Genomic DNA, 25,890 nt, shown 5'->3' with positions numbered 1-25,890 from the left:
CTTTGTTTTTAATTCCCCCTGGGTATTACAGTTGTTCCTAAACTGAAATTGAGGACAATGCTTACGCAATTTTTTTTTTTCGAGCCTGAGTATTGTAAGGTTGTAGTATACGTGAGATAGTTCGTAGGCACCTCTGAAACTATCGCGAGTATCATTACTTAAACCTAACTAGTAACAGTTGACACTACAGCTGCCCCCGCTCAGTATATTGTCGGTCAATGGCATTCTTGGTCGTTGTGTAGCTCTTTGAAATATAGCGATTCATACTGAAGATTTTCAGACATATTCCATACAATAGGTGAGATAAAAACAGGAAACGCAAGGTTGCATGCACAGTTTCAGTTCGATTTACACAGTGGTCAAAACATTCTCAGTTTCAAGAATAGTTTATTCTAAACCATGAGAAAAAATTTAATTAGAAGTTGAATTTTTCGCTATTTCTCTTTCACTTTTTACATACAGTTCATTTTATTTTCCGGACAGTAAGCCTTAGAAACTAAAAGGACGTTTGATCAATTCACACACGCGCCGGATTCTAGTCTTATTTTAAACTTTCTAGCGGAAGGACATCTGTGAGCAGGGAATAAGTCAGCACAGAAGTTGATTGTGGGTGAATTTCTGTAATCGTCCATCGTTCTGCTAGTGATAAACTAGCCGCTGATTCACTGGTCTTGCTTGTTTGGGGCTGAGTCTTTTTCCGGTCAAAGAGAGAGAAAGAGCGTCTTACCAATCAAAGATTTGTGAACTCGTGTCTGGCAAACTCTCCAAGTGTTTATATATACACAGTTATACGCACCCTATAACTTCATCTGCACTTAACGAGTGTTTTTTTGTCCATAACTTTCAAAACAAGGCTGCTCCACAGAATGTCACTGATAACACGTAACGCAAAAGAGTATCGAAGTATGACTGCACAATAAATGTCACAAAATCTACCTAAGCGGTCCCTTCGGGATTTTCTGTCTTTCCGTCATCCTAACCATCTCGTACTTGAGGGCGCAAACAATAGAAACGTCATCATTACCTACCGATTCCTCGCGGCCCCTGTTCAAGCAAATCGAGTTTTTTTCTGCCATACTGACTGTATATTTCAACTGCAAGTACTTTCCTTAATATATGCTCGAGTTACTAGAGTGCCTCCTCGGGATTTCGCCTTCTGGGCGAAATCCCGGCGGGGGCAACAATATACGCGTTGCACATAAACCGATAACCACTTTACGACGACTACTTACTAATGTCAAGGACAAAGACAAACCGGAGGACAGCAGTATAAAAGATCAAATGCTGCGACTGCCGGGCCACTTAGATTGGTGAAACCGGCAGAAACCTTAGCACGGGACTGACTGAACACAAACGAGCTACAAGAAATGGTGATGTCAACAATCACTTTGCTGAACACCACTTGCAGACGAAATATCAAATCGACTGGGACTCTAAGACATTTATTACGTTTTCTATAGACTACCATTGACGATTCTCTTTAGAAAGCTAGTTTACTACTGGCTTAGAACAAACGCCACTGAATCGTAGTCAACAGTTACCTGCACCGTACAAACGACTTATTAACGGACTCAAGCAAACAAACTAGGAGAGAATGACTGGACAACTGAAAATTTGACCAACAGTAAGCGACTGTTTAACTGTGACAATACTCGGATCGAAGCGCACCAATGACATTACGAGTCTTCATAGCCAATAACATCACGGCTTAACTGACCGATGACCAGTAACATCATAACTGACCAAGACTTAATTGACCAATCAGGTCAATAATCAGAGTTAAATACCATCACCTGACGTGATAAAACTCACTTTGACTGTGAGGATGACTACCGGGCACAGGTTGTCGAAACTCCAGTCACTGTCAACAACAGTCTTATTCAGGATTACGTTCACCTGGACAATCATTCTCAACCTACTTATGAAATACCTCATGGATTCAAACCTTTCACAAGTAAAAGATTCTTGCAAACTGTGTGTTTTCTTCATGTATTAAAAATGAGATCTCTTAAAAATTCGCACATTTTCAGAACAGTAAAAGAATTAAATTAAGACACAGAATGGGGCCATCTGATACAAAACGGAATCAGTATAGTAGGCGATAGGGGCGGATACAGGATTTTTTTAGGAGGGGGCGCACTCGTCTCTTGCTCTACTCATCTCGGGGGGGGGGGGGGTGCGCACCCCCTGCACCCTCCCCCTAGATCCGCCCCTGTATTTAAATATACCAAATAATACTTCTTCAATGATATCTCGCTTATTCTAAAATGATTACCATTACCTACATGCATATCACCCGAAGTTGCAACTAACTGATCATCAATTGTCCTATATTTTTTGAGTAAAACACAGTCCTTTTTACAAAAGTCTGTCACTTAATTGCTCCATGTTTGCATAGTCATGGTATAGTATCAACTAGCTGTTGCATGAGCGGGTGTGTTCGCCATTCGTCTCATAGTTACTTCCTACTTTCTCTTTCATCCACTGGTTATCCATGTTCTTAACAGATGTCATTCATGACCGTGCTTACACCAACCAGATTGCTATTACCAACATCATCACCAAATAGTTTTTCGTATAATACGCATACATGAAAATAAGAAGGTTGTACATCACAGCCACCACCAAGCCTGTTGTGTTATGAGTTGGCTTCCTTGCTTCGCGCGGGTCGCCAGCATCGACCATTCCGTCGTTGAACTGTTGTTTTTTGTGTTTCTTTTTCTTCCCACTGGCTGAAGACAACTGCTCAAGCGATTCGACCATATTCATCTTGAAATAATTTGTGTATTTTTTTTCAGAGGTTTTAAAAGGCTTGTGAAATGTCTTCGGAAAGGCCTTCTCCTTGGTAAACAGAATTATTCTGATTCCACGTCTCATGTAGTTAAACTCGTGAAAAATTAAAATGAGTTCTGACTGCAAGATTAATCACATTGATAACGTGACAAACAAAGTAAGTTCATATTTTAATCACTTCATTTCTGAATGGCAATTATTATATCACAGTAAAATTATTACCTAGGCCAAAGTTGAAGCATTTACTGAAACATTTAACGTTGAAAAATGTAACTATTTTTTATCTACCTGGCCATTTGTATGTAAAAAAATCTATGACTTATGTTTGCCAATTTACCGGGCAGATTCAATTAATTTTTGAACAAAAAACCGCAGCCGAGATCTGTTCAACTGACAGAAGGTTTCATTGAAAGTAGAATTCTCCTCATGTGTTTTAGATTATAAGCCTAGCTGTAAAGATGTAGAAGTTGAAATTTTAATTATTTTTAATTTAATATTTAAAATCAAACATTTTCAACAATATAAAGGACGACTTTTGTACAAGTTTTCATATAATGCTTATATCTAAAAGAGGGTGATTGAGTAAAATGATTGCTGATAGTTCAAAAATAAATGATTGAGCTGTATGAGACTGACTATAAAGCTTACTATTCTAAAGAAGATCAGTTCAAGCTGATGTGAAATTGGATCCTGTGGATTTATTATCCTGTTTTCTTTTTATTTTTAATCCTGTATTTCAGGACTCTTTTTGGGTTTATCACAAGGCTTATTTAGAACCCGCTCATTTCCTACACACTAGAGAGATTTAGCAAGCTGTTACACCTGGCCCTGTAATCAGTCAAAGACGACCTGATGATTCGGGAATAATGATGTGAACGAAAAATTGTTCTTTCAAATGATACTTTTCCTCGAGAGCATGAACTTCCCACGTTTTAGAATATGTCTTGCTATGTAACTCGCCCTTACAGACAAACCCTTTCTAATTTAAATCAGTCTTCACCTTGTGGTTTTTGCTCAGAAACCAAACTCCTGTTATTTTGGTCAGTTTTTGTAATGCCTTTGTCTTTTCGAACTCATCTGCGGCTCTTAGCAACCAAATCCCTTATCAAACAAAATATATTATAATTACTATAATTAGTGGCGATTCTCCTCTTAAACATGACTCGACCAAGATTTTCAAGTTCCGCGTTATTTCGAAGAGTTACTCAGTCCATGATCCGTGGAAAGTACAAGATACAAATTTTCGTGCTGGAAAGTGGAAAATGGTTGGAATGCATATAGCCCGAATATCAGGCGTTTCTGGGGGAAAAGGGGAAAGATGGAAGCGATAAAGGGAGAGAGCTGAAGGAGAGAAACCTGTCCTTTCTCTTCTCCCCCTCCCGCCTCCCCCATCTAAAATCTCCTCTCCCCTAGCCCCTTAGGAAGGCCTGATACTCAGGCTAGAATGTATACTGTGGCCAATCAGAGGCAAGGAATTTTACGTCTTATGGAGTTAGTCTAGCAAGGGTAAGTTCCTAAGGGTTCTCCATTCCTTTAGTTATAAACTTGCCTACGACGACTACCCACGCCAGCATACTGTTTGTCTCAATATGCTGCTCCTTCAGTGGGTCCGCGAGGATGCAAGGATGGCACTGCTAGCTATGTAAACTGGTCATGCAACCCCCACTTCACCAAACTTTACGCATCGAAATGATGTGTGACTCGAGAGCTTGATAATGGGACCGTCATGGCTCTTGGTGCGATTTGCTTCCCACGGCGGCTCTCAAATACCGTTGTCAGCATACAACGTAACCCTGCGGGGTTATCCATGTTCCGGGGGGGAAGTGTACCTACGGGAGAACTCTCATATAAAAGAAGTGGGAGTGTAAAGTTTCAATACCTGGAGAGTTTTCAGGAGGAAAAGCTTATATTTTTTCCCATGCAAATTTATCACTTAGGGAATTGACAAGTATTAAGAAATATTTACAAAGAACATTCTTTGAAACCTTGAGATTAAGTATCATAAGCTCTGCAGCGTACCCACCGGGGAACTCCTATAGACGAAGCTTTGTTTACACTTTTTGCCCCTTTTACATATGCTTATCACTATCTGATGTTGCTAATACAATAAATATTGCAAGGGCATAACAGTTTCATTTTTCTCCGAAAATTTGAGTCCAATACACCGAATGGTTTTGGAGAAATTCCTTTCTAAAAACTCGAGATTTTTCAGAGAATGTATGGCTCATTAACTTTTTTTGCCACAAGGCAATTTCGCAGCTTTTGATGGCTAATATTTCCTTCAATATTGCTTGCAAAGAGCTGAAAATTGCACAAATTGCTCAACTTAATCAGCTCTTTCAACTTTTTAGGCATTTAGTTCATATATACGGCCACGGCTTCTGTAAGTTAAGTCGTATGCTAATCAGGAAAAATGTAAACAATGACTTCAGCAAAGATTCACCTATATGAAAGAGTCTGGGATGCTTGTAGTCTCCCTTAGGGGGGTGAGTTTCAGTGACCTTGAGGGTGTTCAGGACGAAAGATAATATTCTGGATCAATTAGGTTTTCTAGGAAAATGACCATCTACCCCTCCCTTAAGTCAACATTAACACTCACTTCACACTTATAAGGGCAAAATGTTGGCTTAGGGGAGGGGTAGGTGGACAGTTTGGCTCCTGACCCACACAAATATATCACTTAGGGAATTTACACGTGTTCAGAAATATATACAAAGAAGGCAAACACCGTCATTCTTTGAAACCGGAATATAAAGTTTCATTATCTCCGGCGCGTAATCATATAGCTTCATATCAAGGTCAAAAGAAAATCGCCCCATAAATAAATTACGGAAGCGTTATAAGTTATAACAGCGGCACGTAAACATTGAAGTGGAAGGGTCACGTGACACAAATCTTGGAAACTCATATGATGCAGTGTTTCATATGCGCTATGCACAATGCAAGGAGCAATAAATGACCAAAGCACAACTCAGTAGACTGCAAAACAGTCGGTTTTTGTCTTCTCAAAATCAGTAAAGAAATCGGTAAAGCGTGGCGTAAGAGACCTTTTGTTTGACTCCTCACGCGTACTTGAAAACGCAAAATTACGGACTGTTTTGCAGTCTAGCAAGTCAACGATCTCATGAGAATTCAGACGCACAGTCAAAGAATCCACTAAACATCATATTGATCTACCTGTAAGTTTTTGATGACATTAATCGCAATCCGCGTATACTTGGTCATTCAACCAACGACATAGAATGCATTCGCTTAGAACTCATTGAATCAAACAGAGACGGTTTTATTAGACGTGAAGTTAATATTGCCAAGGTCAAGACACTTGAATCCGACATGGAATGAGAAGACGCAATAATCTAATTATACTTTAATTTTGTAGAGTCTGACATGTACGATTTTGCCTTGTATATTGTCAACCTTCCATTTATATCATTTTATATCTTGTAGCCTTCTTATCTCATTCCTTCCTCACTTAGTTTTTCTAGCGCTTGATAAGGGTTACTATTTCCTTTGTCTACAAAACCTCTTTACACACTACCCTATACCCTGAGCAATATCTGTATGGGTAAAAGATATGTATAGCCTTGGCTTTGGATCGATCCTGAACGAGCTATCAGCAATTAGCCTGAGTATCAGGCCTTCCTAAGGGGCTAAGGGAGCGGAGATTTTAGATGGGGGGAGGGGGAGGCTATCCTCAATTGACGTAGCCTGAGTATCAGGCGTTTTGGGGGAAAGGGGGAAAGATGGAAGCGAAAAAGGGAGAGAGCTGAGCTTCTCTCCCTCCCCCTTCCCCCAGCTAAAATCTCCTCTCCCCTAGCCCCTTAGGAAGGCCTGATACTCAGGCTACAATGGACGTGGCAACCCTTATCCAGGCATCCCCGGCCCCGTATCTTTTCATATGGGAGTCCTCCACCGGGGACTTCATGTAAGAAAGACCATTGGTACGGTCGGTACGAGGTTGGTTTCTTACAAGCCATAGTATCCCCTGTTAATAAGCTTTCTTATATTGATTAAAATATTTACAACAATTAAAATATCAAAAGAAGAACTATAATCAGGAGATAACGGGGGGGGGGGGGGGTCATCCAGACCCTTAGATAAGGAGGGGGCCCGGTCTCCAAAAGATTTTTTCGGCCCCTCGGGCCTCAGTTTGGTCTAGAAATAAGTTGGGGCCGGGGCCCGTATCCGCCAATGTAATACGTTGAAACAAATTTCCTTCAAAGGGTAATATGCGATTAGACAATGACTGTTCACCAAGACATGCTTAAAATTCCTAGGGGATGCAGTGGTTGTTAGTGGAGGCTAATTTTCTTTGCATCTATAATCGTCTCCAATTGGAAATCTTAGAATTAAGTTACAAAAATAAGCGAAGCAACCGACAGCTCGTGGTTTTTTTCGAAGTTAATTGAGATGAATGAGACCGGTCAACCCTGTATACGTATTAGACTGTCTGAGCCGTCCTTATTTCAATGAGTTATATCGGTACGTGCTTCTTGTGTTTATAACGATAATCCTCTAATTAATGTTCGTTCTTAAGACAACAATCAATTCCATACTTGAAAATAGGAAACCTAAGACGTTCCTTCTGCCGCTAGCCAATTAAATGTCGAGAATCGCCTTGAACTTGATATTCAATGACCTCTCTGAATATTTGTCTCAAGGGGTTTTACGTTTTATCGCCTCTATTGCTCACTTTCTTTTGTGATACTCTTAAGTTCGTGCAACTGAGCTGTGCTTCGTAAAAACATCTTTGAGAGGTTCCACTGCAGTATTAAGATCCGAGGTAAGTTTGTAGACAGAGTGGCCAGTTTTAACAGCATTTAGTTCAACCGACTGAAAATTATGTGAGAATTAATCCAGCTTGTTTTGATTAGACCATTGCTGTCCATATAGCCTCTAACCTCTGAGACATCTTATAGAATAAGATTCATTTAAAAAAAATGCACCTAAAATTATCAATAAGGTGCACAGTATTGTTACAAACTTTCAGGGAACGCTTGACAATTTTATTCGGCTTCCTTGAGAGGTAAGAGGGCAACTGTTAAAACCTAACTCGATGAATCGAACTGGACGGATTGTGCATGTGCTAGTATAGCCCGGGGTATTTAGCAGCTTTTTTAAGTGTCTTGTTGTCCGTTTTAGGACCATCTAACCTATGACTCTTGACAGAAAACAAATAAATTTAACATCTCGAATGGAACCACCGTGGGCCGGGATGCCATATAATTCAAGCTATTACGTGAAGCTCATCGAACTGTCTGACAAAGAATACTGTCTCGCAGCTATAGTGTCTATTATATTCAGACATAACATTTTAAAAAGTTTCTTATTTTTTGTCGATGTTGCGTGTGTAATTCCTATCACTTTTGCTCTATTTCAATTCAGGCTCTCTTTTAAAAGAGAGATCTCACTTATTGACCACTTTTACGACTGATTTTCTCAGGATAGGCGCGGCTTGAATCCGCGCACAGTTCACGCACACAAGCTAACATTTCACTGTCTAGGGCCTGTTTACATGGAGGTGGGGGACCCCAGATAGGTGAGGTAACATGTGGCGGGTCACCCCACCTATTATGTAAACGTGATCAAACTTAACAAGTATTACGAGATTACAGAAGATTCAAACGCCTGAATCACGTAGATCATGTATCACCAATACAAAACAAACCGTGGGCGTTGCAATATAATAAAATATTGATGTCTCGGTATAATGATACTGACAAGCTCACAAAGGTCTTTCCTTACTCTGCCAAGTTCAGTCGTGGATAATGCCAACTTTTTTTTTCTTCCCAGCATTTCCTCTCTTTGCTCCTCCTGCCTTTTTTCTATGCCCCAATCTTTTGCCGGGGGGTATTCAACAAAGCCTTATACTGGGAGGCTCCGCCCTAGGTCCGACTCCTTACCCTTTAAACCATTTTTGACAAAAGAAAGTACCCCTTTCATATATCTTCTATAATTGCGAACGGTATACCTCTTTCACATATGTAGTTTAGAAGTCTGCATCCCTTTTACTTTTTAATTGCGTAAATGCGCTGTCCTTATTTAAGTATGAATAAATCACGAAACTGAACGTTTTCTCGACTTTTTCACAGCCATAAAACACATCTGTTAGCCCTTTTTGTCTTTTCTGCACAAGGAAATGACAGATTTTTCTATCCTTTCGTATACTTCAACTAATGAAATCTAACCCTTTCGTATACCTGAGGCTTAATAAAGGTACCCCCGTATGGGCCATTGTAAGACGTATCCCCCGGACTCTCCCCCTCCTTTCGGTCCCCTTGGGTGAATCAAATTAACCGTGGACGAAGATCAGGAAAACGTGTATTGTTTAATTTTTTCATAACAATATTTCGGCTGGCCATACCAGCGTTCTTCAGGTTTACAGATGTTACTGAACTTATGATAGGAATTAGGGGAGCCTGTTGCCACCATGTGCGACTATTAATGAAGAGAATTTTATGCCGCTCGACCAATACACGCACGGGGTGTGATGGGATGGATGAATAATCCTCCCTTTTGGTGAGACTTCCATTCGAGCATGTTTCCATAGCAACCGTCTGGGCACTTTTTCCCTATGCACCTCAAGCTCTAAACTATTCTAATTCTCTTTTGGTGTTCATTATAAAGCATAAATCATGCCAAACAAGTTCCAGAAGGAGTGTTTGGATACTCACAACAAGTTCCGCGCCGAACACGGCGCTCCTCCACTTAAATGGTCTTCAAAACTTGCGTCCGATTCGGAAAAGTGGGCAAAGGAGTTGCTTCGCAACAACAAACTGCAACACAGTTCTGGGAAATATGGAGAAAATCTTGCCTTTGCATCTGGTAAGAGAAAAATAATACTTTAACTAGAGGTAATTATCATTGATTACGGATCCACGTTCGTCGGCGTCGAGTCATAATGGGTCCAGTTTCCCGGCTGAGATGCCCCCGATAAAATCAGTGGGGGTCGCTAATCAGCAGTCACCCCCGAAACCTCGAAAATATGTGGCTTTGTACCACAGGAACTCCAAGACTGGGATGCATTCTGACGAACGCGATAAGGTTAATTATAATGAGTATTAACAGGCGGCTTCTAGTATTAGTAATCAAGTGTCAGGAAGTGCGGAAGGGGCTTTAGCTTATAAATGTTTAGTGCTTTGGATTGAATTGTATCATACTGAGGCACTGAAACTTTTTCCTGTCGTCTGTTGCTACGGATAGAAACGGATGCATATGGATTGAAACTTTAAATGTTATGCCCGCAAAAATCACCAGCAAACAATTATTGATCACTACCAAGAGCCATAATGTCCCATTATGGCTCTTGCCACTACAGAAAATACCATAACATACCATAATACTCTTTGTCGGTCACTCCAAAATTTTGCTTAAGCATTGTCTTCAGTTTCTCTTGGGAGATAAATTGGCACCAAGAGAAACTGAAAACAATGCTTTATGCAAAGTTCTGGGGTGACAAACAAAGAGAATTATGGTATGTTGTGGTATTTTCTGTACTGCATGGTCAATGGTTAGTGTTCCCTTATGAAATTAGTTTGATATCTTTTTCTTCCTAACTCTACGGGAGTATTTTGTGCATGGGCAAACATGGTAAAGGCATTAAGTCATGACTCTAGCACAGAAATGGCCTAAAACAGCAATATTCTTGTGACCAGGGGGCCCGTTTCTCGAAAGTCCCGATAATTAACGGGCCCGGTAAGCTGTCTCCGTTTACGTTAAAGATCGAAGTTTCAATAGTTTTGCATCTACCATGATAAAACTATCAGTTAGTGAAATAAAATGGAGTAGTCTGCTAGCCAGGACCCACGCTCTTATTCTTTATATTTCGATTTGAATATTTGATTTCGGGCCCGAAAAGTTACCTGGACTTTCGAGAAACGGGCCCCAACCCCTTTGAGTAAGGAGTTTAAGATACCACGACGGCGACGGCCACGAAAACGTCGCTTAAAAAGTGAATCTGCGTTCTTTCAATCTCTATACCGATTACTCCAACTCATTTACTTTGTCAAATGCAAGCGAACTCTTTCTGAGCCGAATGCCTAAGAGCCGAAGAGCAGCGTGAAGAGCGTGGCCGCTGACCAAATTAAACGTGCCTGTCAAAATTATTGGGGGCCCAGGCCTCCCCGGCCCCTCCCCATGCTACGGCACTGGGGTAAAATAAGCGCATCCATGGTCCCAAGTTTGCCAGTTTAACTGCTGTTACGAGTTACCGACGTAGAAAAGGCAGTTTACCTTATACCTCTACCTTTGTGCACTTCCCTATTTTTACTTACTCTTCATCCTAGGTTATGAGTTAACAGGAGACGGAGCCACGCAGATGTGGTATGACGAAGTCAGCAAATACAATTTCAAAAACCCTGGGAACTTCGGTGGCACCGGACATTTTACTCAAGTAGTGTGGGTCGCATCTCAAGAAATGGGAGTGGCCAAAGCTGGTGAAGGGGACGGATCACAGTATGTGGTGGCCAGATACTCCCCTGCAGGAAATCTCATGGGACACTACCCGGAGAATGTAAAACCCAAGGGTACTAAGGCAACCGGAGGAGGAAGCGGTAAGCGTATGCTTTGGGCAACTGATATAAAGCTCCTATTCAGGACTAGTTCCTCGAGAAAGCGAGGTTAATGAATCTGTCGGAATTTGCATCGCTCGTGGCTCCTACGAAATGGCCAAGCGAAGTCTGATCTTGTTTTAGCTTGTTTACAGACCCTCTATTTTCTCTTCAAAGTCCGCCGATTTTTGGACCGCCAGCCCAACGAGGGTAGGGGTGGGGGAAGAAGAAAATATTTTTCTTTCTTGCGCTCCGCGCTCGCTCTCGCTTGCTCGCTTTACTTGCGTGCTCGCCTCGCTCGCGCGCTCACCGATGTTTCCAAAAGAACGAAAAGAAAAATAACACGTCTGTGTACAGGCTAATCTTACTTTGGTCATAGATCTTTCTATCGGTTTGGTATCCACGGTTGCCTAAGGTGTCCAGTAATGTGTTGTTAATTTGTGGCAGTGGGATCATGATTAAGGGCACTTGCCAAAAGTCAGAACTGGCCAGCCGCACCGTTCATTTTGAAACTGAAGTTTTTTAGAAGTCTTCTTTTGAAATTCACGCTGAAATTAATTCCCTGAGTTCTCTGCATATAGGAACCGACTGATCTGGCTGGATAGTCCAGATTAATAGTGGAATCATTTAATTTACGACTGGACTGCTCTGGCCGGTCATTTTTTTTTTTTATGTTTTATTGAAATTCGCTACGGTGAATCAACACGTTGTCAGGGGAAATGGTAGCCACACTTGGTCTCCCGTCTACCGGGATCCAGCCGAACTTCGATATACAATGCTTTTGTTACAGTCGGCTCTCTCTTAATGAGTACCTCTGTAAGAAGGGCGGACATCTTGGTAAAACTGAAACCTAGAGTTAGCTCCTGTCTATCTGTACTCCACTCATTTGACTCTCTAAAAAGACGGGCATTACTCTTAGACGGACCCGGCCTTTAATCAATGCTGATCCTAAAGGTGTCCGTCACCATAAGTTACGTGCAAACGGGCGTGACAACTCCCTACATTGTTGGGCAAACAATGCTGGGAGTTGTTGTTTCCGTGTTAGCAGTGGTGTGCATACGGATGCAACAATAGCCTGCAAAAACATCCGTTTCTCCAGCGGCAAAGAGCGAGGAGAAACGGATGTTTTCGCAGGCTAATGCAACAACTGCCAACAGTGTTAGCCCATCACGGGTGTCGGTCTATCACGCGAAGTTATTGCGTTGCTGTCTCCAAGGAGACCAACAACTGTAAGATGCGCGTGCGTGGCCCCATCGATGTTGAAATATCTGTGCAAACGGATCCAACATGGTTGCTCTACGCTTCGGTGACCATAGCCTGCGAACAGCAGACGCATTTCCGTCGTCGCTTCTCTCCCTCAGAAAAAGAGAGATGCGACGGCCGGAAATGCGTCTGCTGTTCACAGGCTACGGCGACCACGGAACAAAAGAAATGTTGGGAGTTGTTGGCTCAAAACCTTGACTGGTTTAATTCAAACTTTGCGCAACAAGTCCCAACAAAACGCAACAGGATGTGCAAACGAACGCAACATCTAACAATAATGTTGCGTCTGTTTGTTCGGGGCTTAAATAAAGAGAGTTGATTGCACTTTTTTATGCCACCCCAAATTTATATCAAAAGCTGTAACATAAAACCAATTGATATTTAAAGTATCAAAAATATTAATCTCCATGTTGTGTTATTAAACCTTACTTATTTCTACAAACCTTCCGTTTTCAGGTGGTGGAAAACGTGGCTGCATCATTTTATGATCAAAGGGAGGTGATACTACAACCGCTTCACAAGGACTGTCAGTCTATAAGCTATTTACTAACAAAATGTGCTATCTGCATTAGCCTATTAACCATTCTGATTGAAGCGTATGAGTTTCCACTTTCCACTCTTTATTATTACGTTTTAATCCTCTCACTCTCAGAGAGTGAATGATAGAGTGTTGAATAATTGTAAGATGGTTCTTACTTTTGAGTCTGTGATGAAGTCCTGCGGAGTGACCTTTTAAATGAATCTTCTCCTACAGTACTTTCACACGGGGCTATTTGTTTTTCCTCATTTTACAAAATGAATTTTGGAAGCTCAACTATGGGTCAAGGCTGTTCTAATAAAGTTGCTAATTTGGTTTGTAAACTCTTTGGTGTTACTACTTGGGCGTGGCAATTTTTAGGCAGCCTAGGCAAGCTTTCCATTTCAAGTGGACGCGAGCGAATGACTTCTCGCAATAAGAATAATCCCTAAATGGAGAGCATTTTCGCAGACTAGGATTGTGCCAATCTGATTTTGGTTTAGACGTAATTTAGCTTCCCACAAGAGTTTTCTGCCAAACACGTGCGGTAGCCTAGCTTACAAAACTATTCCCAAAACTACAGATTAACTCTCTTGTTCAAAACAAGGCTAAGTGCAAAACCTTTGTAAAGAATGAGTTTTATTTGCATGAGAATAAAAGAATCTTTTTTATATCAATGACTTCGCACTAAACCTCGGTTTGAAACAGAGGCTTCAAGCAACTCGGAAATGGCCTATAGCTACTGAATGCCTCCTAGTAAAATTGACCAGTAGGCCAATCCTCTGTTTATTTTGGATGCCTAATAATCCTTTTGGTAATATAACGCAATCCGGCAGAGAAGAACAGTCGGTTCTTTTCCCTTATACCACACCAGTGAGCACAAGAGCAATCAGTTATGTCATCACGGAGGAATAGGGGGCTAGACCTTCAATTTGGACCATTAGCCAAGCTAGCTATTCTATAAAATATAAAAGATCTCGCTGCATTACGTTTAAACAAGTCAGGGCTGGCACTGAACTAAGTGAGTTCAGTAGCTGAAATCCAAGTCCACAATTCTAGTGTTCAGTCTAAAATGCAATCCAATCTTTCCAAAGTCCTTTACAGTCAACTCACGCCTTGTGGACACCTCGTTAATACGGACAGCTCCTAAATCCTCGGCGAAAATTACAGACATTTAACTGAAACAAACTCCCGCTATTACGAAGTTGCGGACACCGGACACCTCTCTCGGTTCCGGCAACACAATTTTATTGTTCTAACTCTCGTTATAATGGACATCAAACAGCATCTTTCGACATTTAGGCAGGATCATCTCAAATTAGAATTTATTTCCTCCCCTTTTTCTTTTCGCTTTTGTTACTTTGGTTGAAAAGTGAGCGATCCGAATCCCTTGTAACATGATCCTTCTAAGAAACTACCGTACTTACTTGCTAAAAGCAATCATGATGTACATAAAGTGGATTTTCTGGTACCGCCGGGGTACTAATGAAAGTTTTCAGTAACTGTTGTGGTGAACGAATGGAAACGCAAGTTCTGTTCTGTCACGAATTGTTTTGTTTGTTAATAACGTTGTGACGCTCTTTATATCCGAAAACTGCCCTGCAATTGGTTCTGGAGACAATGTACAATATAAATAAAAGTAATTCCTCTTATGTCAAGAAATTTTTTCTCACATCCCGTTATTACGGACTCTCGCTATCAACGGACACTAAACCGGGGTCCCGAGTGTGTCCGCAATAACAGAGTTGACCGTGCATCCGTTTTTACGCAATGGAACCTTGAGATAACAAAGGGCCAAGAGACTGGAAAAATATATTCGCTTTGAGGTTTCGTTGTATCGAGATTCTTTTCCGTTAATTCTTCTATCACTGGGGAGAAGAATGACGTTCGTTGTCCCGCAGTCTTCGAGAGGGGCTCGCTTATCCTGGCTTATCGAGGTTCCATTGTGTTAGAAAGTTTCTTTTCAGTCAGACGTGCCTTAATTTCATCATTATTAGCAACTTTGCGCCTACGTGTTCAGTTCAACAACACGACACTGCGATGACATATTTGCATGAAGTCTCAATGAAAATTCAACAGTTTTTGTCAGGTCTTCTTAGCTCTGACCAATCCGCAGGCTGGCCTTTTATTTTCCGTGTAACCTGTTTGCGTTAAATAATGTATTATAATCTACCAGAACTGAATTCCTTTTGTAAATTATCCGCAATCCCTCGTGACCGACCAAACTTTCGGAATATTGCTACATCGGATAGTGATTTAAAAGCGAATACACGTTGTCTACTTTGGAAAGCAGGAAGTCAGACAGAGTTTCATGTAAGGTCTCTAAGGTTAGTGCTCGCTTCTTTTGAGATTAGAATTCTCTAGCCACTAATTCGTCCTCAATTGTTACAGTGGAACTTATAACAATACTAGCGGTATTGCGCTTGATACACCGTGAATTGCAACTGGATGATAACTATAAAAACCCTTTTTCCCAAAAGCCGTTTAAGTTGTCGCTTTTGCCTTTCTAAGAGACTTGAAATTTGAAAACTATAAATCTGGCAAGTGGAGTTACATTTATTTGGGCATTAAAGTTCTTTGTTTTCTTTGAAAGCGATTTTAATATATAGCACTTAAAACGCCTATTATATTACATTAGTTTGTTCTCTCAGGCATTCAAAGATATTTTAATGAAACAGCCTTGTATATTTCCTTTCATAACCAATGAAGTGACAGTTATTTGTTGTGTTTGTATCGCTTTTCCTAAAATATTTTAAGATATTTTTGTCCTGTAGGTTTGGTAAGAATGAGAACACACCTCAAACAAAATATTGAAGTACGGTTTAAATTAGTGTGCGCAATTATCGAATGACCTTTTAAAATTCTTTGCATTGAGGTAATTAGTGCAGATTAGTTATCTCTTTAATGAGCTATAGCTACTTTAAATTTGGATCTATGACCCCATGAGAAGTAGTAAAACTTATCGCCAATATTATTTAAAAAGCAACTAAAGAAATGCTCTAGGACTGGATTTAAAGTTACAATCGAAATAATTAATATAACAGAGAGATGAAGTCATAATAACACCACCTCTGGTCTTTGACTTGTAAATGAGTTTATTTCGTCAAAACTGACATAAGGGAAACAATAACTACATTAGAAACTTCCGTTGTCAAGGGAGCCGGACCAATAGGAAGTTCAATACCCGTCATTCCCAGAGCCGGATCCAGACCTTGAGATAGGGTGGTGGGGTGGTGGGGCTTCATCCAATTTTTTCCGACCCCTCAGTTCTCAGTTTGGTTTAAAAATAAGGGGGGCCCGGGCTCCCCTGGATCCGCCACTGATCCCGACAAACCGTACCCTCAATCTCGCAATCCCGATGCTTTTAATTTCATCGGCTGCTAATCCCGATCCCGAACGTACGTAGACCCAGTAGTAGTTAGTCAATTCCCCTTCACCATGCGCAATAGAGAAGAATAAAGTTCTTTATATTAAGAACATGACGTTCAAGAGAACCACTCTTTTGTTTAAATTAAAAATAGATGGTATAAAGCGACTCAGTATAGATGAATTTTTTGCGCCAAAAAAGCTCTCAGCCAATCAGAGTAGAGTATGATTTTAAGCAAATGATGACGGATGGCACACGGTCTCGAATGAAGGGTAGTTTGACCCGGTTATGGAATAGTTGCTCAACTATTGTAGCTTGGAGAGTTATCAGAATCAAACAAAAGACGAGCGAGTTCCAGTATTGGAGAACAAAGTAAAAATTTGCGGGAAAAGAAACCTAAAAATAGACTAGTAGATTTGGAGGCTCCATTCCAGGTTGGTGGGTTCCAATGGCAACTGTGAAAGCACAGGATAGTTGTTATTCGTGTCGTCACGCAACGCTGTAAGAAGGAGGTTGCGTCACGCGATCAGGGGATTCCCATGGCATGAAAGAGAAGGGAATGCGAGTTGTCTCGCTTTATAGGAGCGTAAGTTGCAGATTTTGGTCTCACTTACTAGGAGTTTGTTAAAGATAAAGGGTTAATAGATTTACCCATACAAATATCGTTTAGCGGGGTAATCTAAAAAGGAAAACACCGTCATATTGCCTTGGAGACAGCAATCAATTTTAACTTTTTTCGCGCAATTTGGATCACTACATTGGATGTCTGTTTTAGTATAGCCACGCCCAAATTTTCACGCCCCCTGGTTCAATGCTTAGTTTCCGACGAACCATGTTTCCGTAACGAGCATCCTTGTATGGGTACTTTCAAACGCGAGTCATCTCCCACTGGAAACTCCTTAAAAGGGTCGGAACTAGAACTACGTACTTCGCTCATTTTTAGTCATCTTTGTTGAAAAATAAACAAACAAGCAAACAATGTTTAGAACTACGTGCTAAGCTAAGTCCGATACTACTAAAAACAGCAAAAGCAACGTCAAATCCATGTAGACAAACCGGCGTGCCCATGGTCACATGCACAATTTCATTGTGGTGCAAGGTGCTTGGTCATTTCAAATCCCAATCTTTTTTTCCTACCGTAAAAGGCTCCGCTCTTGCTGACTGGTGGAAGTCACGCGCCTCAACTTATCACTCTCACGTGACAGGTGACGTATTGATCCTCTTAGGTTTTACTGTACTTGCGCACTTCCCGTTACAACACTCTTAAGTCTGCCGAAACCGAAAGCGGACTCTACTTTTTGAGAATTTATTATCATAAACAAGAGGTAATGTCAATATTTTATTAGAAATTTGATTTCCATGAAGAATTCTGTTTCTTTGTTTAAAATCATAACAAGAAATCAAAACGGCAAGTGTGAGCAGGAAGTGCATGACGCGTTAGGTTTGCGTTACTTTTAAAATGACGTGTTTTTTTCGCTCTTCCGTTTCCTTTGACCAGCCAAAACTGAAATAGTATATATTAGTAGATTGGAGGACTTGTGACAGATAGCAGCGTGGATACTGCGCTTTAACATTTGACAAGTTTACCCTATCGTGGAATTAAATATCACTTTCTGAAATCTTCAGAGGTAAGACCAAGGTAAGAGCTAACCATTTCGTGATCTCTTGAGGGACTTGGGAAGAAATGCTGCGTGCTTTCGCTCGCGAAGAAACTTACAATTCTTATTGACGAACTTTTCTTCCCGATATCAATAGCTTTCTGCCAGGGTGCCATGCATCTTAACGATATTGGTGAGAATATCAATATTCGCAGATGAAATATCTTCAAAACAACAACGCTCCTGGTAGATATTGAACAAGCGGCTCAGTAAAGTAGTCCCTTAGAGATATTTAATCGTAACTTTAACCTCTTAAACTGTTTAAAACCTCTGGGAAGAAATGCGGATGATTGCAACCCTGACAGCCATCGGCATGTTTTTATTATAACTATTATTTATTTACGATTTCTTTCGAAAAAGATAGGTTAAATTGGCTTTATTCCAAGACCTTTCTTTGTCACGAGATTTCGTTTCTGAGTTATACTTGTCTATTTTTGAGATCAGAGAGGAGAATGGAAGGAGTAGACGTGACTCACACAGACTGACTCACATGGCTTTCATGGGATATTTGTCAGCATAAAGTTTGTCCGATCGGAAGTCGCTTTTTTTAAAACTTTCGCCGAAGAAATGGGATGAGGTAGGGCAACCTCGTTCCCAGGGATAAGAGAGAGAATAGAGAGATTTTAATCTCTCTATTTTAAAAAATTCACGTTTACGCCAAACGGCAAACGTGAATTTGTACCACGTGATCAAGTTTTCCCTTATTTTCCGTTTACTGTTTATTACTTCTATACAAAAATAAGTAGTTTTATACCAGTTTTATCCTTAAGAATCTTTCTGGACTGTTTTTTATCTGCTTATTTTCTATTCTGAGAAATTCTAAACTTGAATCTGACGTTTACCGTTAATCTCTCTAATATAAAACGGCAAACTGGTCCTTACGGCAAGGCGATGAACACGTGAACAGAAGAATAAAACAAAACAATATAAGTGATTGAGAGAACACTGGGACCCAGAGCGAGGTTAGGGAAAGGGGTAGGGGAGTGAACGTAGGCCAGTGTCAAGAGGGTGCATTCCCTAGTCTCCTCCCCTGAGACAGGAAATTTGTATACTGGAAATTTCGTCCCATGCTCCTTTCAAAATAACAGATTGTACGACTGAAAACCGAACCACTTGTGTCGCAAAAGTGTAAAATATAGGAGGAAATCAGGGTTAAAGGTGAGAAATATAGTAAAAGATCGATTAAGCGCCCCTACTCGAATAAGCACAGCTCTCCAATAAGCGCCGCAACTTCACCGAAAATAATTTAATAAGCGTCGCGGTGCTAATTTGGGTATTTACAAATAAACGCCCCACCTTTGTTTCGGCGCTTGATATAAACAGATATCAAAACCAAATTGCTTGAGAAATAAGACCATGACCAACTCGTGAGTTCTAAGACGTCTTCTAAAGTTTTAACGCAGAGAAACTTTCACAGAGTAACATCAACTCTAGAAAAGAGACTGAAAAACTGCTTTCACGATACCTCTTGTGTTTTATTCGAAATAATTGTATATTAAATTGTGCATACCTGAGGACGCACCTCACTTAATTCTCGCCATATTCCCCTCAGTGTTTTACCCGTAGTTGAAAGAAGCGCCGCACCTTCAACAGGAAAAATGAAAAAGAGCGCCGCGGTGCTTAATCGATCATTATAAGGATATGATGCAAATGTGGTATTTACCATTTTTTGCCCTGATTCCCTCTAATTCTTTCTTCACCTTTTTGCATAAAATACTTCCATCTAAATTTTCACCACCAAAATGAAGGAGGAAAGCAGAAAAATCCCGAATGCATCGACTAGTTTATTTCCTCTTTGTTGTGCAAATCATGTGGTTCCTAGCTGTCCACCCGTCTTGTATGTTTTTCCTTGTAACTTGTTGTTTTTCAAGTCATGAGTTGTGATTAGTTCTTTCCACAGGTATTGGTTTTAATTTCCAATGATGTCCAAAAGAATGAAAAATTTTATATCTGACCACACAAAGGGTTGAAAAAAGCTATTTTGCGTTAAATTTGTGTTAAAATATAAAATATTGACACAGGAAAATCTGTCAAGCAAGCTAAACTGATTCAAACAGTTATGTGTAAGTTAAGTGGTTGATTCAGTTTGATATATATCTTATTTCCTATCAAAGCTCAAGAAAATCTTGGCGTACACGTTGGGGATTTGTAATGAGTTGTGACGTGCTGTTAGGATGATTGCTAAACATTTAAAGCTAAAGAGATAAAGCGTGTTATGTTTGCATAAAACCCGCATAAAACATATCAAAGACTCTTGGGGGTCCTTCAAAGAGACTTCAGTAGTTTTATGACATGCCTTAAGCGGTCTGACTTCTAGCTCAGGACATTTTAATTCGCGGCGCCCTTGTGTTGTGCGTGATGGTTATTATACCATTAGTATTCCAGTCATTTTATAACTGCCCAGTTTCCTTTGATTTATTTTAGCTATGCCAAACCAGTTTCAAAAAGATTGTTTAAAGGCGCACAATGACTACCGAGCCCAACATGGCGCGCCACCGCTGAAATGGTCATCAAAACTGGCGTCTGATGCGGAAAGATGGGCAAGGGAACTAGTAAAGTTAAACCGTCTGCAGCACCATACTGGAGACGAGGGCGAGAACCTAGCATACGCTTCAGGTAAGATGGAATCCCCGGTCACTGATGATTGATTAAGCCAAAATTAGGGAGCGGTGCCGTCAACCGGAAGCGGACTTTTTGCATTCTGCGGAGGTGGTATTAACCAAATTTCCGGCCAAATCGTCTCTATGTTACTAGAGACAATTAGGTAACATCACGTCATTTTAGAACTGAAATGGACTCACTTCCAGCTATAGTCTAATTGTAGTTCCAGGCTCTCAGATAGAGGATATCTAGACTGATCTATATCTTGTTAAATTCACAATCAGAAACGCCTATAGCTCATAACAACAATCTACTAATCATAGCTATAAGATAAATTAAGGTATTGTTTCGACAGACAAACAAACTAAGGCTTCGCGCATAGATAGAAACATTATCACTTGTTTTTTTATATATATCTAGCCGATTTTTTGAAAACCAACCTAACGAAATTTGCAGTCATTTGAGTGAAAAAGCGTCAAAAGGCAGGTTTCTTAAGCCCGCGGAGCTCCAAAATCATAGTAACAAAGGAAAAGGAAAGGAGGAGGAGAAACAAAACAATGGGTGGACCCTTAGTTTTTATAATAGCTACTTTGGAGTAAAAACGAAAAAAAACTGTTCGACGCAAATGGTCCATTTGGCGATAACGTTGTCAAAAATCCGGCTAGATATACATAACAAACAAACAAAATAAAACAATCAAAGCTCTCTATATAGCCACCAAGTCGGGCGGAATAGCTAACCTTAACTCGTTGTAGAGAAGTAATTCTTCAATTTTGCTATTTCATGGAAAGGAAACATATGTAATGGCCGATATAAAGTAGTTCCTTTCGCTAAACTGAGGATGATAGAGACTGGGAACGAGGTTGGGCTATCGAAATGCTGTCGTTGTGAGAGGAGATCACTTTGGCTGGCTCTTCTCAAATCGTCTTCGCGTAAAAGAGAGGGAAAAGAGAGGAGAGGAAGACTCTCTCTTTCATTTTCCTCCTTCCCATCACACCCCTTGCGCCACTAGGTAGAGGTTGTGAGCGACGACTGGGGACGAGTCAGTAACTTTGGTGCTAATAGCAGAATCTACAGTGAAATTTTGGTTTTATACAAACACACTTTTTTTTCTTAACTGTAGGCTACGAAATGTCAGGTCAAAGAGCCGTGGACATGTGGTACGAGGAGATTAAAGACTACAGTTTTAGAAGTCCAGGATTTTCATCAGGAACTGGTCATTTTACTCAAGTTGTTTGGATAGATTCCGTAGAAGTGGGCGTCGCAAAAGCCAGCAACGCCAATGGGACGCAATTTGTTGTCGCTCGTTATAACCCACCTGGGAATGTTCTAGGACATTTTCCACAAAATGTGAAACCGAAAGGATCAAAAATGTCGACACGATCCGAGCAGCCGGCTCGAGGCAAGGCTACGAGCGGAAAGGTTTACGTGACTACAAAGACTCCTCTTAATGACAAACCACGTAAGGATCTTATCAAAAATATGTATTCTCATCCTGTTCCCCTTCAAAACAAAACTGTTCCAGTTAGTGACACTGGTGACATAATTGACTAAAGGGCTAACCTTTCCCCAACCTCATCTCCCCCACCCACCAACCCACTGAAGGAAAAAACGGTTGGACTAAAGAGACACGTGAAATTTAAGAACAAGCCAACAAGAGAAAAATGTCTTTTTTCTTTTCGCTATGAGAGACCTCTGCAAGGAGGGAAGTTGGAGTTTCAACGACACATCCTACACACAGAATTTTAAAATTTCCAGGACACCCCTACAAGGATCGCGTGACATTGCTTCCCGTCCCCTTCCCTCAACAAAGCATTTATCGTAGCTAAGGTCCTAACAAGGTTAGGTCGAGGAAGATCGAATACACTAGATGCCAACTCGTTCCCAGGGTGCCTTTTTAGCCAGTCCAGTGGAGCCGAGCGGGGGAGACCCTGGGACGAGGTTGGAATGACGATCCCATCCAATTTCATGCATTCATTTCTTTCTTCTCTTTTACCAACCAGAAAGTACCAGGGAATTTAACAAAGAGATTCTTACGACGCACAACGAAATTCGTTCTCGACACGGCGCCAGTGCACTGAAATGGAACTCGCAACTGGCAAGCGAAGCTCAAAGATGGGCAGAGGAGTTGGCAAGTAGGAACTGTATTCAATCAAGTTCCTCGAATGACTATGGAGAAAATATCGCTTATATGTCTGGTAAGGAAAGCTGTCCTTATTAACTGTCCCGCTTTTGACTGCATAAACTTCCAGATAAAGTTATGCGCAGAGTGAGAAGTGTGAATCGTTATGATTACTGTAGACAGGTTGTTTACAGATGCAACGGCATATAGGAGCTTGTCGGGTTGTTTTAGCCCGCGCCACAGACGAAACTAAACTCTGGTTAAGTCCGTCTGCCAACTAGCGCCGAAATCCTTGTTCTGAGTCCCTAACTGTGTTCCAGGATTTAAGAACGCGCTATGATTGGCCTGTTAAAAAGGCCTTTGTCGATTGGTCAATCAGGTTGAAGGGAAATACGAAACGCATTTCCGGTAAATCATTGAGTCCGTTGTGGGCCCAAACAAGGATTTCGGCACTGCTTCGCAGACGTTACTGACCGAAGTTAAATTACGTCGACTTTGGGCTACGTCGTTTTGGCTGAAAGATTGTCCTCCGCAACATTTCTCATATGTCTTCAGTATATAGCTTCATGGCCTCTACACTCATAGCTCGACCATTCATTGTATACAGAGAAGCCTTTCCTATGGGGCCGTATGACATTTAGTGAACCACGCCTTACACCCACTAAGTTTATACCGCCACTTCATGATCACGTTAATATTCTTTCGGCCCAAACAAAAGCAACACTCATGCAGTTAATGTTACGTCTCTAGAACAGTTCTTGTTAAATACCCGCGACCATCTTGTCAGTGTTATAAGATATTTTTTACCTTCGTATCGTCGCGTAAGAGGGCTTTTAACTATTTATTTACTTATTGTGCTTTTCATAATACCACAATTACACGTGGTTTCTATACACAGGAGGTTCACTTACAGGGAGAAAAGTGACAGACATGTGGTACGAAGAACACGACAAGTACCGATACGGAAACCCCGGGTTCTCTACCAGCACAGGACACTTTACACAGATCGTATGGCAGAGTTCAAAGGAAATGGGTGCTGGGAAGGCTGTTAGTTCCTCGGGGGCACAGTTCGTTGTTGCGCGTTATCAACCCCCAGGGAACGTTCGAGGACAGTTTCCCGAAAATGTAAAGCCCGCATCAAATCAAGGAGGAGGTGAGTGACGAAATCTCACCGCATTTTTTCCAACAGGCCCATCTATTGACATAAAAGAAAAAAAAACTACTCGTGGGGACTATTAGGCCAGAGTCAAGCTAGACTACAGAAGGTCAAGTTTTTTGGTTTTTCCTTGAGCAAAGTGCCGGCTTGAAATTTTGCGCGAAGCTCGTGGGCATCACACGCCCATTTGCGCGTCTCTCATTTTCACTCTCTATTTTTACTCTCACTCCAGATCTTTTCTTTCAGCAGAGTCAGGTTCTAAACATGAACATCATAAATACTATAGTTATATGGGAAGACTTCTACTCCAAGACCTCTTTTAGACCTTTTAGCAGAGCTCAAGGGAATTTTACCCAACTCAGTGCTCAATTACCGAGGGAAAACTTGATACTACTTCGGTTACAATACATATTTAGCTGCTGTTTAGTTAGTTACACGACAACTCATCTGGACCCAAAGGCTCTTTATTGAAGAGCTTGGGACACTGAATGATAAAAATAAATATACCTGATGGCTTTCAAAACCATGACGTCCGTTCAAGATACCTGTACAAGGCCCTGGACTACTACTGAGTTACGAAATTCCCCCCAAGTCGATCTCGAATTCACAGATTCATCTGACGCGATTGCTGTATACTCCTGGTAACAGCAATGTCAAAATTATTGTTTGTAGTGATAAGTGGAAAAATGAAATGTTTGCTTCATATGTCACACTTTTTTTTTCTGTCTTGCAGGTGAAAGAAGCTGTTGTGTCGTACTGTGAATGAAACAAAAAGAACCGATCAATTTAGGTTTTTAGGAAACTGCCCACCTACCCCTCCCCTGACCTAACATTTTGCCCTAAGTGAGAAATAAGTGTTAATATTGACTTAGGGGAGGGGTAGGTGGTCTGTTTCCCAGACACCTGAATTGATCTAAAGGACCTAATAAATATGAGGACCTGCGATGTTGATCCCTTTACTCTCCAAGCTTCCTAATATCGAGTCAATAAAATTTTAACAATGAAAAATAACTTTAAGAAATTTTGTGACAGATCGTCCATGCTGCCGCGCTAAAGGACGCTTTTATAGAAATGCCGTTGATAGAAAGGGATAAAAATGTCAAACAAATGGCCTATGTCAGTTATCGTCCTATGTAAGGAAATCTAGGACAGTCTTGGATTCTGGATTCCACGCTCTAGATTCTGAATTTGAGGTACTGGAATCCAGCCTTCATCATTGGAATTTGGATACCGGATTCCAATCGTTAGTGGGATTCTGGAATCCTTGAACTGTATTCCGGATTCTTGATTTTACAAGCAAAATTTTTCCGGATTCCGGAATGCGGATCCCCTCAAGGTTATGTTACACGAGACGATTTGCAACGACGATTTTTAGCGCAACACTGCGTTGCAACATTGTTGGGACATTGTTTCGAATGGTTACAACATTGTTCCAACATTGCAACGCTTTGTTGCTCTAAAAATCGTCGTTGGGAATCGTCCCGTGTAACATCACCTTTAAATGAGGCGACAGTTACTTTTATTTTATCGAGGAGTAAACCTTTCTCCCTAAAATGGCTACACGAGCTTAAATAATAAGTAGAATATAAAGACTAAATTAAGTTAAATCTAGTGGAGTTGCTTCTGTATTGTGATTATTCCTTACGGTGACATTTTTTAATAAATGTGCCTCTTCTACAATAAATCGAGGTTGGTTTAATATGAGTCTTGTAATCTTATGACATAATCCTACTTTGTACTCTCCTGAAGTTGGCACTGTTCGCTTTCCACGCCGCATTTTTCACATTTTCCAACCACGTCCAAAAAGATTTTGAGATTGGGGTTTATGATACTTTTTTAAAAAACTCACTCTAACTCACATGGA

At 40.8% G+C, this 25,890-nt stretch overlaps 3 protein-coding genes across 5 annotated transcripts in view; all 3 read left to right on the top strand.

Moving 5' to 3' along the window:
• The window catches only part of LOC140930284 (amidase-like), a 117,834-nt gene that overhangs the window by 67,151 nt on the left and 24,793 nt on the right, over positions 1-25,890 (top strand). The window lies entirely within an intron of this gene.
• Positions 7,437-13,466, top strand: LOC140929300 (Golgi-associated plant pathogenesis-related protein 1-like). Its single transcript, XM_073379104.1, has 4 exons — positions 7,437-7,576; positions 9,421-9,618; positions 11,079-11,345; positions 13,062-13,466. Exons 2-4 carry the CDS (start codon positions 9,429-9,431, stop codon positions 13,091-13,093), a joined length of 489 nt encoding a protein of 162 aa, XP_073235205.1. The 5' UTR covers positions 7,437-7,576; positions 9,421-9,428; the 3' UTR covers positions 13,094-13,466.
• On the top strand, positions 15,302-25,123 carry LOC140930277 (uncharacterized). 3 transcript variants are annotated; one of them, XM_073379955.1, is made up of 6 exons: positions 15,302-15,449; positions 20,572-20,763; positions 21,872-22,210; positions 22,752-22,946; positions 23,769-24,023; positions 24,760-25,123. In XM_073379955.1, exons 2-6 carry the CDS (start codon positions 20,574-20,576, stop codon positions 24,786-24,788), a joined length of 1,008 nt encoding a protein of 335 aa, XP_073236056.1. In that variant the 5' UTR covers positions 15,302-15,449; positions 20,572-20,573; the 3' UTR covers positions 24,789-25,123. The 3 variants fall into 3 exon arrangements, with proteins under 3 accessions (XP_073236056.1, XP_073236054.1, XP_073236055.1); XM_073379953.1 differs by lacking the exon at positions 15,302-15,449 and adding an exon at positions 17,969-18,128; XM_073379954.1 differs by lacking the exon at positions 15,302-15,449 and adding an exon at positions 17,973-18,117.

Source organism: Porites lutea, chromosome 3 (genome assembly GCF_958299795.1).
Source record: "Porites lutea chromosome 3, jaPorLute2.1, whole genome shotgun sequence".
NCBI lineage: Eukaryota > Metazoa > Cnidaria > Anthozoa > Scleractinia > Poritidae > Porites > Porites lutea.
Note: the sequence above shows the minus strand (reverse complement) of the source record. Positions and strands in the feature narration are given on the sequence as shown.